This window comes from Peromyscus maniculatus, chromosome 7 (assembly GCF_049852395.1).
Source record: "Peromyscus maniculatus bairdii isolate BWxNUB_F1_BW_parent chromosome 7, HU_Pman_BW_mat_3.1, whole genome shotgun sequence".
NCBI classification, from domain to species: domain Eukaryota; kingdom Metazoa; phylum Chordata; class Mammalia; order Rodentia; family Cricetidae; genus Peromyscus; species Peromyscus maniculatus.
The window spans coordinates 96633334-96651212 of NC_134858.1; the positions used below are offsets into that span (position 1 = coordinate 96633334).

The 17879-nt window shown below is 41.9% G+C and overlaps 1 protein-coding gene across 1 annotated transcript in view; it reads right to left on the reverse strand.

Annotated features, from left to right (window-relative positions):
- Positions 1 to 17879, reverse strand: part of LOC102907200 (coxsackievirus and adenovirus receptor homolog) — a 46322-nt gene that overhangs the window by 17977 nt on the left and 10466 nt on the right. The window contains exon 2 of the mRNA XM_006975147.4: positions 523 to 689. Coding sequence (XP_006975209.2) covers positions 523 to 689 — 167 coding nt within the window. The remainder of the gene's footprint in view (positions 1 to 522; positions 690 to 17879) is intronic.

Here is a 17879-nt window from a genome sequence, read left to right on the forward strand (position 1 = left end):
TTGCCTGGCCTTAGCTTGGCTTGTTTCTAGCCAGATTTTCTTATCTTTAAATTATCTCATCTACCTTTTGCCTCTGGCCTTTTTTCCTTTTCATACTTCTGTAAACTTACTCTCACTCTTACTCAGTGGCTGGCTGGGTGGCTGGGTGGCTGGCCTCTAGTGTCCTCCTCTCCTAGTTCTCTTGCTCCTTATCCTCTCCTACCAGATTTCTCCTTCTATTAATTCTTTCTGCCTGCCAGCCCCACCCATCTTTTCTTGTGCCTCCCTCTTGGCCATCCTGCTCTTTATTAGACCATCAGGTGTTCTAGCCAGACACAGTAACATAGCTTCACAGAGTTAAATCCAAAATAAAAAAAAAAATAGCACACCTTAAAATAATATTCTACAAAAAAATAATAATATTCTACAACACTTACAAAATCTTGGATTATTCTATACATATGCACAAGCCTGGGCAGTGGGGCTTGCAGCCATAATACCAAATTTACCTCGTGAAAATGAGCAGTCACAGGGCACACTCACCACATGGTCCCTCGCCTCATTAGGTCCTGAAAGCCGAAGCCACTCGATGTCCAGTGGTCCTTGGTCCTCAGGGGTAAGAGTGAACATGCAGGGCAGATGGACAGTTTCCCCTTGGGCTTCCTGAATTGTCTGATCTGGAGTAGTGATGCTCAAACTTCCTGTGATATCTGGAGAGAGAAACCTGTGCATGACACTGAGCATCTGCTGCCACTCACTGGCCGGCTCCAGGCTGAAGATAGGAGATAGTATGAGGAGACCACCACTTCCCAGTGTGGTACAGACACAAGCTTCTGCTAGCAAGTGCTCACTCATGTCAACAGATGTAGACTGAATGGAGACTTGTCCTTGCCTTGGTCCTTCTAGATGGATCAAACTGCTCCTCTAGAAACTGACAAATACCTCAGTGGGAGAAGATGATTCCTAGCCCTGAGTGTATCACACTTCTCTGCTTCTTCAGAGCCATCCCTTAAGCTGCTGGAACAGTCTTTCTCCTCAGGACAACCAAGGCTGTACAGGTAAACACCACCTCAGAACACAAACCAAACAAAGAAAAAGACAGCTACTGAAGGAAGCAGTTGGGGCAGGAGAGCTGCCATATGCCTTTGTCTCCAGCCCTGAAAAACCAGAAGCTCCCAGATCTCTGTGAACTGGAGCTTGCTCTCTAACAAAAAAACCCCTCCGGTTTCATGACTTTACTTTTGAAATGCACTTCTCCAGAGCAATGTCTGTAATTCCAACTTCACTTATAAATTAATAAAATTTGTGGACCCCGGTATGTGAGGCTGTGTAAAGGAGTTTTTGAGAGAGAGAGAGAGAGAGAGAGAGAGAGAGAGAGAGAGAGAGAGAGAGAGAGAAAGAGAGAGAGAGAGAGAGATATTGTATTTGGGAAAGAGCACAATTAAACGATAAACATTCTGGGGGACTGTGTAGACACACAAATTGGTTGAAAATCAGCCTACTAGTGAAATGGAGAGTGTCACATTCCCTAGGCCACACCCAATATAAACCAATACCAAATGTATCATCAAAAATACAAAATATATTAAAATGTATATTATGTGAAATTTCTTATATTTACCCATATTAGAGAAACAGGTATCTTTAAAAATTGAAAAAGTTTTAGAACAAAGGAATGCACACACACACACACACACACACAAATACTGGAAGTGGTGGGATTCAGTGGGAAAAGGTAATCTTTTTAGTAAGATATGACATGACCATCATATTTCCCATGAAGAAGAAATTGAATAACTATCTGGTGGTTTTAATAATCCATTCCATCCAGATATGAGGTTCAATTGTGCTGGGTGTGGTGGCCCATGCTTCCAACAGCAGCAGGGAGGACACTGAGAGAAGAATAGGAAGGGTTCAGGTCAACACTGGCCACACTGACCTTTGGTAAACCTGACAGAGAGGTAAACTGGGAAAGGTAACATGTGAAACTATGAGGAGCAACTGAGTGTGGCTGTGCATGCCCGTAATCCAGGTGAGGGCAGCTGGATCAGGAGTTGGAGCCCACACACAGCTACACAGGAAGTTCAAGGGCAATGGGGCTGTAAGGGACAGTGTCAAAGAGATCAAAAAGTAAAGAGGGACCTGAGAGATGGTTCAGCCCTTAGAGTAGTGATTCTCAACCCATGGGGAGAGGCCACTTTGAGGGGTCAGAGGTCCCATGTCAGGCATACTGCAGAGCAGATATTTACAAAGTAGTTCATTACAGTAGTAAAATTACAGCTATGAAGTAGCAACAGAAATAATTTTAGGATTGTGGGTCCTCAAAATGTGAAGGTCCCAGCATTAGGACGGTGGTGAACCATTCACTTAGAAGGACTGTCTGCTCTTGCGGCACCCACAAGATGGCACTTAACCACCTGTAACTACAGTTCCAGAAGATCTCTAACACCCTCTTCTCTCCAGGCTCTTCTATGCCCCAAGTGCATGTACACTAAAAAAGGTCTACAAACTTGCACATAAGCCAATGAAATATAAATAAATAAAGGTTTAACATAAAAGAAGGAAAAAAACACAGAGGTTAAGAACTTCTTCTACAGGGAGTGTGTGGTGTCTAGTGTTGGTTGTCATCATGATTACGTCTGGAATTAACTAAACCCCCAGAGGTCCAGTACACCTGTGAGGGATTTTTCTTGATTGAATCATTTGAGGTGGTAGGATACAGTCTGAATCTGGTTCTTTAGAGGTGGAAAGACCCCCAGCACAGCAGGAGAAGGAAGGTGTTGGTACATGCACCCCAGCCTTTGGGAGGTAGAGATAGTCAATCAGAAGTCCAAGGTTATCCTCACTGCATAGTGTGTTTTGGGCCAGTTGGGTTGGGTACATGACACTCTTGCTGAAAAGAAATGCTGAAAGTATTTCTAAAGTCCTTAGAGTACTTTGAGGGATAAATAGGAAAAGGAACAGAGCCAGCAAGAGGAGAGGGTTGTGGGGCATGAATGAAATCAAGGTCTATTTTACACATGTGTGAGAATGTCCTGAGGAAACCCAGTATTTTGTCTAGTTGGTAGGGGGAGGAGAGAAATAGACAGAGGGAAGTCTTTTGGGAGAACTTTTCCAAGAAGATCACTCAACAGGGCAGACAGGATCATCACATGACTGTCTTCCTCTCATTTAACAGAGTTTTCCAGTGGATATCCATAGAGCAACGTAGTAAATCCAATGATATACTATTTAAGCGGAAAGAAACATTCAATGAAAATAAATGAGAAAGCCTGGTAACCTCAGCCATCAGGATCTTAGGCCTACATCTCCAGTAGGCCAGATGGATTACCTGACCCCTGTTAGATATAAACAAAGAAATAAGTAAGTAAGTAAATAATCAAACAAACAAACAGGCCCAATAAGGGGCTGGGCTTGGCCCTTAGCTCTAGTGTTTGTCTGGCCTATATGAGGATGAGCTCCTCCCACAGGGGAAGGTAAAGAGAGAGGAGAGGGAAGAGAGAGAGAGAGAGAGAGAGAGAGAGAGAGAGAGAGAGAGAGAGAGAGAGAGAGAGAGAGAGAGTCATAAAGAGTAAAACTGGTTTCAGGTGTCAATCACAGGGCATAACAAAATAATAGAACGAGAAGGAAAAATATCAAAGATGCCACTTACAAATTAAGCAGGACTATGCTTAATTTCCATTTTCAACACAAACCAAGTTTTGAATTTTGAAAGGTTTCTTTTCCACCCCTGACGACCTTTGAGGATAAACTAATCATGTCTGAGAGACATGGTTTCATGGGTCCAGCCTAGCCTGGAATTTGCCTTTTCCACAGACTGGCCTAGTACTCCCCATGCAGCAGGCTGGCCTTGAACTCCTGATCTCCCTGTTCTTGTCTCCCAAGGTTTGTTTCTGGGGTTTTGGATGTTCTAAAGTACTCACACTAATACTTCTTTAAATTTCTTTCTGGGAATGGAACCATTCGACCCCAGCATGGGAGGCAAACACTATATCCTAAGGGTATTTTCTGAAATCAATTCTTTGCCCGTGATACCATATATATCTGATATTGATTTTTAATTAAATTAAAAAATAGCCATATACAATAATTTAGCCACTGGCTTTTATTACCAAGCTTGACCTCCAACAAACAACTCAAATTTCACTTTGCTAATTTCCATTTCCGTTTTATTTTAAGAATGAAGTAAATTTCTAAGGTGGGGATGGGACAAAGAATTCAAGAGAATGTAGGGGAGATGGGAAAATGGTTTTTCTGTTTGTGTGTGTTTCCAAAAATAAGGTAATATAGACCATAAGACACCCCAGGGTCAAATCCTTCTCTCCACCACCACCACTACCTTGCATGTGCATTTGCGTACGAGCTCGCACGCGCACGCGTGTGCACACACACACATACACACACACAAAAAAAAAAAACACACTTGTATACAGGTGGGTTCTTGAAGGTCAAGGGCCTCACCCTCCCTGGGCTCTGCCCTGCCTGGGCAGGGATTCCTTGGAAGCAAGGCTTATAAAGGGAATTTTGATGCATTTTCTACCAAATAGACCTTAATTCTAACTTTTTATGAAATTTAATTCCATACTTTTTTGCTGTTGTTGCTGTTGTTGTTGTTTGAGACAGGCTTTCTCTGTGTAGCCCTGGCTCTTCTGGAACTCCCTCTGTAGACCAGGCTGGCCTTAAACACTCAGAGATCTGCCTGCTTCTTCCTCCTGAGTGCTGGGATTAGAAGCATGTTCCCGTATGCATGTAGTGCCCTCAAAAGCCAGAGAAGACATCAGATTCCCTGGGACTGGAGATTTACAGAGAGTTGTGTGCCATCAAGTGGGTGTTGAAAATCAAATCCTAGTCTTCTGAAAGAACTATTGCTCTTTACCACTGAGACATCTCCAGCCCTGAGAGTTCACATCTTGATCCACAACCAGGAGGTAGAGTGCACATTGGGAATGGCACAAATCTTCTGAAATCTCAAAGCCTGTCCACCGTGGTGTACCCTACTTCAACAAGGTTATACCTTCTAACCCTTCCCAAACAGTTCCACCCACTAGGACCACATATTCAAATATATGAACCCATGGGAACCATTCTCATTCAAATCAGCACATACAGTAATAATAGACAAAACAGAAATTTCACAGTGAAAATTTAGAGCAGGAAGTGGTGGCACACGCCTTTAATCCCAGCACTCAGGAAGCAGTGGCATGTGGATCTCCGTGAGTCTGAGGCCAACCTAGTCTACTTAGTGAGTTCCAGGACTACTGAGGCTGTTTCAACACCCTCCACCCTCACTACCACCCGACAAAAAAAAAAAAAAAAAAAAAAAAAAAAAAAAAAAAAAAAAAAAAGACAGCCTTCAGAAGCCATGGATATCTTGTGCTTCCTGATGTGAGAAGATGCAGCAATGCTTCTGTACCCTTGCTGATGCAAGTTCTGGAAGACAGCCAGAGTAGAAAGCTATTAAGTACACTTAATCACAGGTGCTGTTACTAGGTAAATATTCTGTTATTTCTAATAACTCAGTTTCATCTCTACATCCAGTGCTAGGGCAATTGACCCACCCATGCTCACTTCCTGTAACTGTTTATTGCCTCTACCTGTACTAGCCATATGGTACTTGGCATATTCTGGCTTGGATTTTCTTTATCTTAATAACTGTTATGGTGAAACTCACCGGAAGAGTTTTATCACAGCTCATGATGGTTATGTCGTCTTTCAAAACTACCTTGTACCCTTGGGATTTTTAAAAACACTTATCCTGGTGAAGCTTTAAATCATTAGCCCAATTGAGATAGGAGGAATTTTAGATTCCTCTGTATTCTATTGTAGCTGTTTTCGTATTGAAGAGAGCTGGTATCTCAACGTACATTTGGTCACTTATAAAAATACTCAATGAGTTCCCCCTAAGTTCAATTCCTGGAATGGGGATTCTGAAAAATGCACTAATGTGCCAGAATAGACCCCTGAAATTTCAACAGCTTTCTTACAAATTACAGTTTATTGCCAGTATTTAACTTCTCTAGGAATGAGTATTTTATGTTTCAAGAGAAGATTGAATTTCTAAGTATACTCCAGTATGAAAAGGTCACCTAAAGTGAATGAGGATACAGCCCCCAAATACAGAGATACAAATACATAAATGAAGGCTGTGAGATGATTCAATGGGTGGGCACTTACCACCAATCCTGACAACCAGAAATGGATCCCAGAACCCATGTGGTGAAAGGAAAGAAATAACTCTTGCAAACTGTTCTCTGACTTCCACAAGTGTGCTGTAGCACATACATGCACAAGTGCAACACATACACACAAATAAGTAAAATGTAAATATTAAAAACATATACATGTATATGAGAACAGATACTTTTCTAACTAACAAGGAAATGTCCTGGCTTCTGTATGTCACCACAGTTTTTATTTTATAGACTCAAACAAAAATTTAATTATCTCTGTTAAACATTAAACATGTAAAAGCCCAAACTTTCCTGATTTATGTTCCGTTCTCACCCCACTTCCAGTCATCAGAAGAAAATACACCTTAGTTCTCAAAACATATCTTTCACTCCTTCATATTTGATACTCAGAAATGCTTTTGTTTTTAAAAGACTGCCTTCCAGGCTGGGTGTGTAGCTCAGCTGGGAGAATGCCCGCCTAACACAACACCTGGGTTCTGTGTCTTACACTGAATAGAACTAGGTGTGGTGGTTCACACCTGCAATCCCAGCCCTCAGGAAACAGAGGCAAGAGGATCACAGGTCCGAAGTCATCCCCAGCTAACATAGGATGTTTGAGGTCAGTCTGGGGTATGAACCTTTTTCAAAATTAATCCAATTAATTTTTAATTTAACTTAATACTGCCTTAAGAAGAGCACATGTGTATGTACACTTATCTGAAAGGATGGGCGTGAGGCTGTTCATACCAGTTATTTTTGAGAGACGAGACTTTAAGAAAGATGACTTTCCACCAGCAAGTAGGTGAGAGTCCTGCCTCCAGGCTGCACCACCACCCAGCCATCCACTGGACTCTGTCCCTACAAGTCCCACTCTGCCACCCAACCCCATGCACCTGAACATCTTCCCTATAGCCAGCCCTCCCCTGCAACCTCAGCAGACTACATACACACAGGTGCAACCCACAGCAGTTGGAAGAACAGATGAGTAACTGCCAGTGTAAGAATACATTCAGCAACTGAAAGAGCAAGATGGCACCACCAGAACCCAGTGATCCTACAACAGCAAGACCTGAACATTCCAATGCAGCTGAAACACAAGAAAATGACCTTAAAAATAACTTTACGAAGATGATAGAGGCCCTTAAAGAGAAGTGAAAAAAATCCATTAAAGAAACTGAGGGAAAGACAAACAAAAAATTGGAAGAAATCAATAAATCCCTTAAAGAAAGCTAAGAAAGACAAGAAAAAAAAATGAACAGGTGAAGGAAAGGGTTCAAGACTTGAAAATTGAAATAGAAACAATAACGAAAACACAAACTGAGGGAATTCTGGAAATGCAAAATCTGGGAAAGCTAACAGGAACTATAGATGCAAGCATCACCAACAGAATACAAGAGATGGAAGAGAGAATCTCAGGTATTGAAGCTTTGATAGAGGAAATAGATTCATCAGTCAAAGAAAATGTTAAATCCAATAAACTCCTAACACAAAACATACAGGAAATCTGGGACACCATGAGAAGACCAAACCTAAGAATAATAGGGATAGAAGAAGAAGAAGAATCCCAGCTCAAAGGCATAGAAAACATATTCAACAAAATCATAGAAGAAAACTTTCCCAACCTAAAGAAGGACATGCCTATAAAGGCACAAGAAGCTTACAGAATGCTAAATAGGCTGAACAAAAGGGAAAAAAATGTCCCCTTGCCACATAATAATCAAAACACTAAACATACAGAATAAAGAGAGAATATTAAAAGCTGCAAAGGAAAAAAAGCCAAGCAGCATATAAAGGCAGACCCATCAGAATTACAACCAACTTCCCAATGGAGACTCTGAAAGCCAGAAGGTCCTGGACAGACATTTTGCAGGCATTAAGGGACCACGAATGCCAGCCCAGACTACTATACCCAGCAAAACTTTCAGTCACCATAAGAAGAGAAAACAAGATATTTCATGAAAAAACAAGATTTAAACAATATCTAACCACAAATCCAGCCCTACAGAAAGTACTATAAGGAAAACTCCAACCTATGGAAGTTAGCTACATCCACAAAAACACAGGCAATAGTTAATCTTACCCCAGCAAAACCCAAAGAAGGGAAACACACACACACACACTAGCACCACCATCACCAAAACAAAAAATAACAGCAATTAACAATCACTGGCCATTAATATCACTTAATATCAATAGACTTAATTCACCTATAAAAAGACACAGGCTAACAAAGTGGATAGGAAAACAGGATCTATCCTTCTGTGGGTACAAGAAACACACCTCAACTTCAAAGACAGATGTAACAGGTTGGGAAAAGATCTTCCAATCAAATGGACCTAAGAAGCAAGCTGGTGTAGCTATCCTAACATGTAACAAAATAGACTTCAAACTAAAATTAATCAAGAGATGGAAAAGGACATTTCATATTCATCAAAGGAAAAACCCATCTAGATTAAGTCTCAATTCTGAACATCTATGCCCCAAATACAAGGGCACCCACATTTGTAAAAGAAAATTACTAAAGCTTAACTCACACATCAAGCCTCACACATTAGTAGTGGGAGACTTCAACACCCCATTCTCACCAATGGACAGGTCTGCCAGACAGAAACTTAACAAAGAAACAGCAGAACTAGCAGATGATATGATTCAAATGGACTTAATAGACATCTACAGAACATTTTACTCAAACACAAAAGAATATACCTTCTTCCCAGCACCTCATGGAACCTTTTGTAAAACTGACCATATACTTGGTCATAAAGCAAACCTCAACAGATAACAAAAAATTGTAATTACCCGCTGTATCTTATCATTTCACTATGGGTTAAAGTTAGAATTTAACAACAACACAAACCACAGAAAACCTACAAACTCAAGGAAACTGAACAACTCTCAACTGAATCACCACTGAGTCAAGGAAGAAATTGAAATAAATTAAAGACTTCCTAGAATTCAATGAAAATGAATCCACAACATACCCAAACTGACGGGACACTATGAAAGCAGTGCTAAGAGAGAAGTTCATAGCACTCAGTGCCTATATAAAGAATTTGGAGAAATCACACACTAGCAACTTAACAGCACACCTAATAGCTCTAGAACAAAAAGAAGCAAAGTCACTGAGGAGGAGTAGATGACAGGAAATACTCAAACTCCAGGCTGAAATCAATCAAATAGAAAAAAAGAGAACAATACAAAGATCAATGAAACAGAGTTGGTTCTTTGAGAAAATCAACAAGATAGACAAACGCTTATCCCAACCAACAAAAAAGCAGAGAGAGAATTTCCAAATTAACAAAATCAGAAAAATGGGGGACATAACAACAGACACTGAGGAAATCCAGAGAATCATCAGGTCATACTTCAAATACCTGTACTCCACAAAATTGAAAAAAATCTTTAAAAAATGGACAATTTTCTTGATAGTTACCACATATCAAAAATCATGACCAAATAAACAATTTAAATAGACCTGTAACCCCCAAGGAAATAGAAATGGGCATTAAAAGTCTTCCAACCAAAAAAAAGCCCAGGGCCAGATGGTTTCTGCACAGAACTCTATCAGAATTTCAAAGAAGATACCAATACTCCTCAAATTGTTCCACACAATAGAAACAGAAGGAACATTGCCAAATTCTTTCTAAAAGGCCACAGTTACCCTGATACCCAAACCACATAAAGATGCAACAAAGAAAGAATTATAGATCAATCTCCCTCGTGAGCATTGATGTAAAAATACTCAATTAAATACTGGCAAACCAAATCCAAGAACACATCAAAAAAATCATCCACCATGATCAAATAGACTTCATCCCAGCGATGCAAGGATAGTTCAACATACGAAAATCTGTCAATATAATCCACCATATAAACAAACAGAAAGGAAAAGGCACATGATCATCTCATTAGATGCTTTGACAAAAAAAAAAAAAAAAGCCTTTGGCAAAATCCAACACCCCTTCATGATAAAGGTTCTGGAGAGATAAGGGACACAATAAACATACCTAAACATAATAAAAGCAATCTGACAGCCAATATCAAATTAAATGGAGAAAAACTCAAAGCAATTCCACTAAAATCAGGAACAAGACAAGACTGTCCACTCTCTCCATATCTATTCAATGTACTACTCGAAGTTCTAGCTAGAACAATAAGGCAACAAAAGAAGATTGTGGTGGTATTGTGTTCCCCAAAATATTGTGTATTCTAATAAATTTATCTGGGGTCAGAGAACAGACAGCCACTAGATACAAAGGCTAGAAAATGGTGGCACTCACACCTTTAATCCTAGCATTCCAGAGATAGGAATCCCTCTGGATCTCTGTGAGTTCAAGGCCACATTGGAAATAGCCAAGCATGGTGACACATGCCTTTAATCCCAGAAAGCCAGCCTTTAATCCCAGGGAGTGGTGGTAGAAAACAGAAAGATATATAAGGTGGTAGAAAACAGATATATATATATATAGAAACTGCAAGCTTTTGGCTGGTTAAGCATTTGGCCTGGTTAAGCTTCAGGCTTTCAGGCAGCACAGTTCAGCTGAGACCCATTCCGGATGAGGACTCAGAGGCCTCCAGTCTGAGGAGACAAGACCAACTGAGGATCCGGCGAGGTGAGATAGCTGTGGCTTGTTCTGTCTCTCTGACCTTCCAGTATTCACCCCAATAACCGGCCTCGGGTTTGATTTTATTAATAAGAACTTTTAAGATTCCTGCTACAGAAGATCAAGGGGATACAAATGAGAAAGGAAGAACTCAAACTTTCTCTATTTGAAGATGATATGATAGTATACATAAGTGACCCCAAAAATTCTACCAGGGAACTCCTACAGCTGATAAATTCCTTCAGTAATGTGGCTGGATACAAGATTAACTCAAGAAAAAAAAAATCAGTAGCCCTCCTCTATACAAATGACAAATGGGCTGAGAAAGAAATCAGAGAAACATCACCCTTTACAATAGCCATGAAAAATATAAAATATCTTGAGGTGATTCTAACCAAACAAGTGAAAGATCTGTATGACAAGAACTTTAAGTCTTTGAAGAAAGAAATTGAAGAAGATCTCAGAAAATGGAAGGATCTCCCATGCTCTTGGATTGGTAGGGTTAACATAGTAAAAATGGCAATCTTACCAAAAGCAATCTACATATTTAATGCAATCTCCATCAAAATTCCAACACTATTCTTCACAGACCTCGAAAGAGCAATACTCAAGTGTAGCGGCTATTCACTCCATCAGTGACCTTGGGCTACCCGGCCCAGTAGAGGTGGTGCTTCTTGTCTGCCTATGAGGCCTCTTAAAAGGGAAGAGAAAGAAGGGCTCAGAACTCAGGTGGTGAAGACCAAGTCAGGTGGTGTGAAGCAGCATGTGATCAGTTCCCAGCTTTCCAAAGACTCTGCAACTAGATTTACCCTATCCTATATTCATGAGTGTATTTCCCCCATTTCATATCTTAATAAATCCCTGATACCCCTTAAACAGACTCTCTTGGATTTCACTTACATTCAACTCATATGAAAGAACAACAACAAAAAAAAAAAAAAACATGATAGCTAAAACAATCCTGTATAATAAAGGAACTTCCAGAGGTATCATCATCCCTGACTTCAAGCTCTACTATAGAGCTATAGTAATAAAAACAGTGTGGTACTGGCATAAAAATAGACATGTGGACCAATAGAATCAAATTTTAGACCCTGATGTAAATCCACACACCTACGAACACCTGATTTTTTTTTTTTTTTTACAAAGAAGCCAAAAATTATACAATGGAAAAAAGAAAGCTTCTTCAACAAATGGTGCTGGCATAACTGGATGTCAACATGTAGAAGATTGCAAATAGATCCATATCTATCGCCATGCACAAAACTTAAGTCCAAGTGGATCAAAGTCCTCATTATAAAACCAGTTACACTGAATCTGATAGAAGAGAAAGTAGGAAGTAGTCTTGAATGCATTGTCACAGGAGACCATTTCCTAAATATATCACCAGTAGCACAGACACTGAGAGCAAAAATCAATAAGTGGAGCCTCCTGAAACTGAAAAGCTTCTGTAAAGCAAAGGACACTGTTAACAAGATAAAACGGCAGCCTACAGAATGGGAAAAGATCTTCATCAACCCCACCTCTGACAGAGGGCTGATCTCCAAAATATAAAAGAACTCCAGACACTAGATATCAAAATACCAAATAATCAAATTTAAAAATGGGGAACAGATTTAAACAGAGAATTCTCAACAGAAGAATTACAAATGGCCAAGAAATATTTGAAGAATTGTTCAACATCCTTAGTCACCAGGGAAATGCAAATCAAAATGACTCTGAGATACCATCTTACATCTGTCAGAATGGCTAAGATCAAAAACGCTAGAGCCGGGCGTGGTGGCGCACGCCTTTAATCCCAGCACTCGGGAGGCAGAGCCAGGCGGATCTCTGTGAGTTCGAGGCCAGCCTGGGCTACCAAGTGAGCTCCAGGAAAGGCACAAAGCTACACAGAGAAACCCTGTCTCGAAAAAACCAAAAAAAAAAAAAAAAACGCTAATGACAGCCTATGTTGAAAGGATGTGGAGAGTAAGGGGAACACTCCTCCACTGCTGGTGGGAAGGCAAACTTGTACAGCCACTTTGGGGATTAGTATGGTGGTTTCTCAGAAAATTGGGAATCAATACACCTCAAAACTCAGCTATACCAATCTTGGGTATATACCCAAAGGATGCTCAATCATACCACAAGGACACTTGCCCAACTATGTTCAAAGCAGCATTATTTGTAATAGCCAGAACCTGGAAATAACCTAGATGCCTCTCAACTGAAGAATGGATAAAGAAAATGTGGTACATTTACACAGTGGAATATTACTCAGAGGTTAAAAAAAAACCAATGACATCATGAAATTTGCAGGTAAATGGATGGAACTAGAAAATATCATCCAGGGGGCTGGAGAGATGGCTCAGTGGTTAAGAGCACTGGCTGCTCTTCCAGAGGTTCTGGGTTCAATTCCCAGCACCCACGGGATGGCTCATAACCATCTGTAGTGGGGTCTGATCCCCTCTTCTGGTATGCATGAAGACAGAGCACTCATATACATAAAATAAATAAATCTTAAAAAAATATCATCTTGAGTGAGGAAACCCAGACTCAGAAAGACAAATATGGTATGTACTCACTCATAAGTGGATATTAGCTGTAAAACAAAGGATAACCAGGCTACAATCCACAGCCCCAGAGAAGCAAGGTAACAAGGAGGACCCTAAGAGGAACATAGAGCCGGGCGGTGGTGGCACACGCCTTTAATCCCAGCACTTGGGAGGCAGAGCCAGGTGGATCTCTGTGAGTTTGAGGCCAGCCTGGGCTACCAAGTGAGTCCCAGGAAAGGCGCAAAGCTACACAGAGAAACCCTGTCTCGAAAAACCAAAAAAAAAAAAAAAAAAAAGAGAGAGAGAGGAACATAGAGATTTCCTTGGGAATGGGAAATAGATGAGATATCCTGGGTAAACTGGGAGTTTGGGAGTGTGTAAGGGAGGGGTTAGGGGATGGGAAAATGAGGGATCCAGTTGGTTGAGTTGGGGGCAGTATAGAGGGGGTAGTAATGAAAGAGATATCTTGATAGAGGGAGACATTTTGAGATTAGGGAGAAACCTGGTGCTAGGTAAACTCCCAGGAATCTACAAGGATGAACCCCAGCTAAGACTCCTAGCAATAGTAGAGAAGGTGCCAGAATTGGCTTTCTCCTGTAATCAGATCGGTGACTACCCTAATTGTCATCCTAGAACCTTCATCCAGTAACTGATGGAAGCAGATGCAGAGATCCATGGCCAAGCAATGGATTGAGTTCCGGGAGTCCAGCTGAAGAGAGGGAGGAGGAATTGTAATAGCAAAGGTGGTCAAGATCATGATGGGGGAACCCACAGAGACAGCTGGCCTGAGCTAGTGGGAGCTCACAGACTCTAGACCAACAACTAGGGAGCCTGCATAGGACCAACCTAGGCCCTCTGTATGTGGGTGACAGTTGTGTAGCTTGGTCTGTTTGTGGGGCCCCTAACAGTGGGATCAGGACTGGTCCCTGGTGCATGAGCTGGCTTTTGGGACTTATTCCCCGTACTGGGATGCCTTGCCCATTCCAGGAGGAGGAGCTTGGTCCTGCCTCAACTTGATATGCCATGTTTTGTTGACTCCCATGGGCAGCCTGCCCCTTTCTGAATGGAGGAGGAGTGGGGGGGTAGATGGAAGATGGGGGGAGGGAACAGGAAGAGAGGAGGGAGAGCAAACTGTGCTTGGTACGTAAAATAAATGAAAAAATTTAATTAAAAAAGAACAAATTTTAAATGGCTTTCAGGATTGCTTTGTCAAAACAAACAAACAAAAAAGGTTTAAAACATTCAGCTGCAGGTAACAAGAAGGAGCCTAAGAAGGATGCATGGTTCACCCTGGGAAGGGGAAATAAATGAGATCTCTATGAGTAAACTGGGGTGAGGGGAAAATATAGAGGGGAGGGGATGGGGGATGAGAACGTGAGGGAACAAGATGGTCAAGTAGAGGGAGGGATGGAGTGAGAGAACAATGAAAGAGATATCTTGATAGAGGGAGACATGGGGTTAGGGAGAAACCTGGTGCTATGGAAATTCCCAGGAATCCACAAGGATGACCCTAGCCTAGATTACTAGCAATAGTGGAGAGGGTGCCTGAACTGGCCTACCCCAGTAGTCAGATTGGTGAATACCCTAAATGTCATCATAGAACCTTCATCCAATAACTGATGGAAGCAGATGCAGAGATCCACATAGTCAAGCACCAGGCCAAGCTCTGGGAGTCCAGTCAAAGAAAGGGAAGAGGGATTATATGAGCAAGGAGGGTCAAGATCATGATGGAAAAATCTACAGAGACAACTGAACCAAGCTCGTAGGAACTCACAAACTTTAGAACGAAGCTGTGGAACCTTCATGGGACCAGACTACGCCCTCTGCATACAGGAGACAGTTGTGTAGCTTGGTCTGTTTGAGGGGCCAGGCCCCTGGCAATGGGACCAGGATTCTATCCCTGGTGCATGCGCTGGCTTTCAGGAGCCCATTACCTATGGTGGGACACTTTGTACAGCCTTGATGCAGAGGGAGGGGCTTGGTCCTGCCTCACTTGAATGTACCAGGCTTTGCTGACTCCCCATGGGAGCCCTTACCCTTCTTGAGGAGAGGATGGGGGATCGGTTGGGGGGAGCGAGAGAAGGGATGAGAGGGGGATCTGTGGCTGGTATGTAAAATGAATTTTAAAAAATTCTTAAATAGCCGGGCAGTGGTGGCGCACGCCTTTAATCCCAGCACTTGGGAGGCAGAGCCAGGCGGATCTCTGTGAGTTCGAGGCCAGCCTGGGCTACCAAGTGAGCTCCAGGAAAGGCGCAAAGCTACGCAGAGAAACACTGTCTCGAAAAAGCAAAAAAAAAAAAAAATGTTAAATAAAACAATTCAGTTATGCTTCACTGTGTTGTGCCAAAATGAATTAAAGTCTCAAGAGTGTGTGTGTATATATATATATATATATATATATATATATATATATATATATATATATATATATGATATTTCCATATCAGGTTTCCTAACAATGTTAAAGGGGCTGTCTATTGCTGTGGTGGGACACCATGACCACAGCAACTCTTATAAAGGAGAACATTTAATTTGAGGTGGCAGCTTACAGTTTCAGGTGTTTAGTCCATTATCATTATGGCGGGGAGCATGGCGGCTGGGAGTATGGTGGCATGCAGCAGGCAGACAAGGTGCTGGAGAATTCTACATCTTGATCCAAAGGCAACAGGGAGTGAATGAGACACTGGATGGTATCTTGAGCATACATGAGACCTCAAAGCCCATTCCTACAGTGACACACTTCCTCCAACAAGGCCACATCTCCTAACAGTGCCGCTCCCTTTGGGGGCATCTTCTTTCAAACCACCACAGGGCCTCTTGTCACAGAGGTGTTGACATAGGCAATAGCAACCATTGTCCAGGACAAAAGACAGGTACTTGGTTCCCTGTGTAATGTCTGTGAGATTTCTCTCCACATACTACCCAATGCAATTCATGCAGCAAACCAGAGTGATATATATTTTAAAGTTTTGTTTATTTTGAGTTTATATTTATGAGTGTTTTGCCTGCATTTTATCTGTAAACCATCTGCATGCACTACCCATGGGGCAAAAAGAGGGTGTTGGAGAACCTGAAATGAGTGTTACAGATGATTGTTAGCCACCAACATGTAGGTGGTAAGAACTGAACCCTGATCTTCTGGAAAAGCAGTCAGTGCTGTTAAATGCAGAGTCATCTCTTCAGCCTCACTTCAGTGATATTTTAACTCACAAGTGGCTCGTGGGTTCAAACATGGTTCAAAACGAAATGAAACATCAGTCTTCTTATCGTTTTTATTCCAACTTGTACTCAGAGTGTGGTAGAGTATGCAGCAACGATTAAGCCTCCAGTATTTGCGGGACGCAGTTAAGTGCTCAGCACTGAGATTATATCAACAACAAACAGCCCTGTCCCAGGCTAGCAGTGACTGAAATAACAGTTGCTGGCTTCCGCTCCCTTTTATCTCCCTTTTCAAGTCACTTGGACCTAAAGAGCTTCTTTCCCGCCCAGCCTGTCTTGCATTTGTGCATCAAAGTGGCAAGGGTTCACCCCGGAGTAGTGTTTGGCCCCTGATGTCACTTCCCACTGAGACACGAGAAAGCCTGTTTCTGCTCCCCAAAGGAGCAGTACTAAAGATGAAAAAGAGCGGGAGGGAAAAGGTTTGGAAGCCAGGCCAGGAAGTGACCTCGTTTCTTTAATTAGGTTTTGCAATTTAAGCTGTTTGTTGGTCTAAAGAGTCTCTGGTGACCTCCTTCCTTCTGTGAGCCTTAAATTATAGGTAGTTAGAGCCCGTGAAGCTTTATATAAGAATTCCAAAATTTTTTTAGAGTGAGGAAAATCTTAGAGAAAAGCAAAAAAGAAGCACAAAATCAGTGAAGAGTAAACAAAATTTCACTTAAAAGTTTAAGTTAGAAAGTCATCATTGGCGCCATTTGGCAAAACCACAGTAATAATCATTTCAGGAAGATGTTGGAAATTGGCAGGTACAGAAGTCAGTCACGTTCTACAGATAATAAGAAGTGTGCACTTATTAACTACAGAGGAAGAGCCAGGGCCTTCCCACTCGAGAATCCTGACAGACAAGCACCTAAGTCTGAGATCAAAACCACCTGCATCAAGTCCCTCCAGGGCGTGTCTTTGCCACGAAGACGCAGCAGGGCTCCCGGGTGAGTTAGCCAAGTGTAAAGTCCAGCTATAGAAACGGAGGAATCGTAAACGCGATAAAGTGAAAGACGGCCATCTGAAAAGGCTGCACACCGTGATTCAACTCTAAGACGGTCTGCACAAGGTCAAACCAGAAGGAGAGTGAAAGTATCAGTGGCTGCCAGCGGTTAGCGGAGAGGGAAGCTGGAACCGGAGCAGGGCAGTAAAAGCCTTCTGTGGAAATGGTGACTACTTTTTTTTTTTTTTTTTTTTTTTTTTCCCGAGACAGGGTTTCTCTGTGCAGCTTTGCGCCTTTCCTGGAACTCGCTTGGTAGCCCAGGCTGGCCTTGAACTCACAGAGATCCGCCTGGCTCTGCCTCCCGAGTGCTGGGATTAAAGGCGTGGACCACCACCGCCCGGCAACTACTTCTTAAGATAGATTGATCCAAACCCATAGGATAGTTGGCATC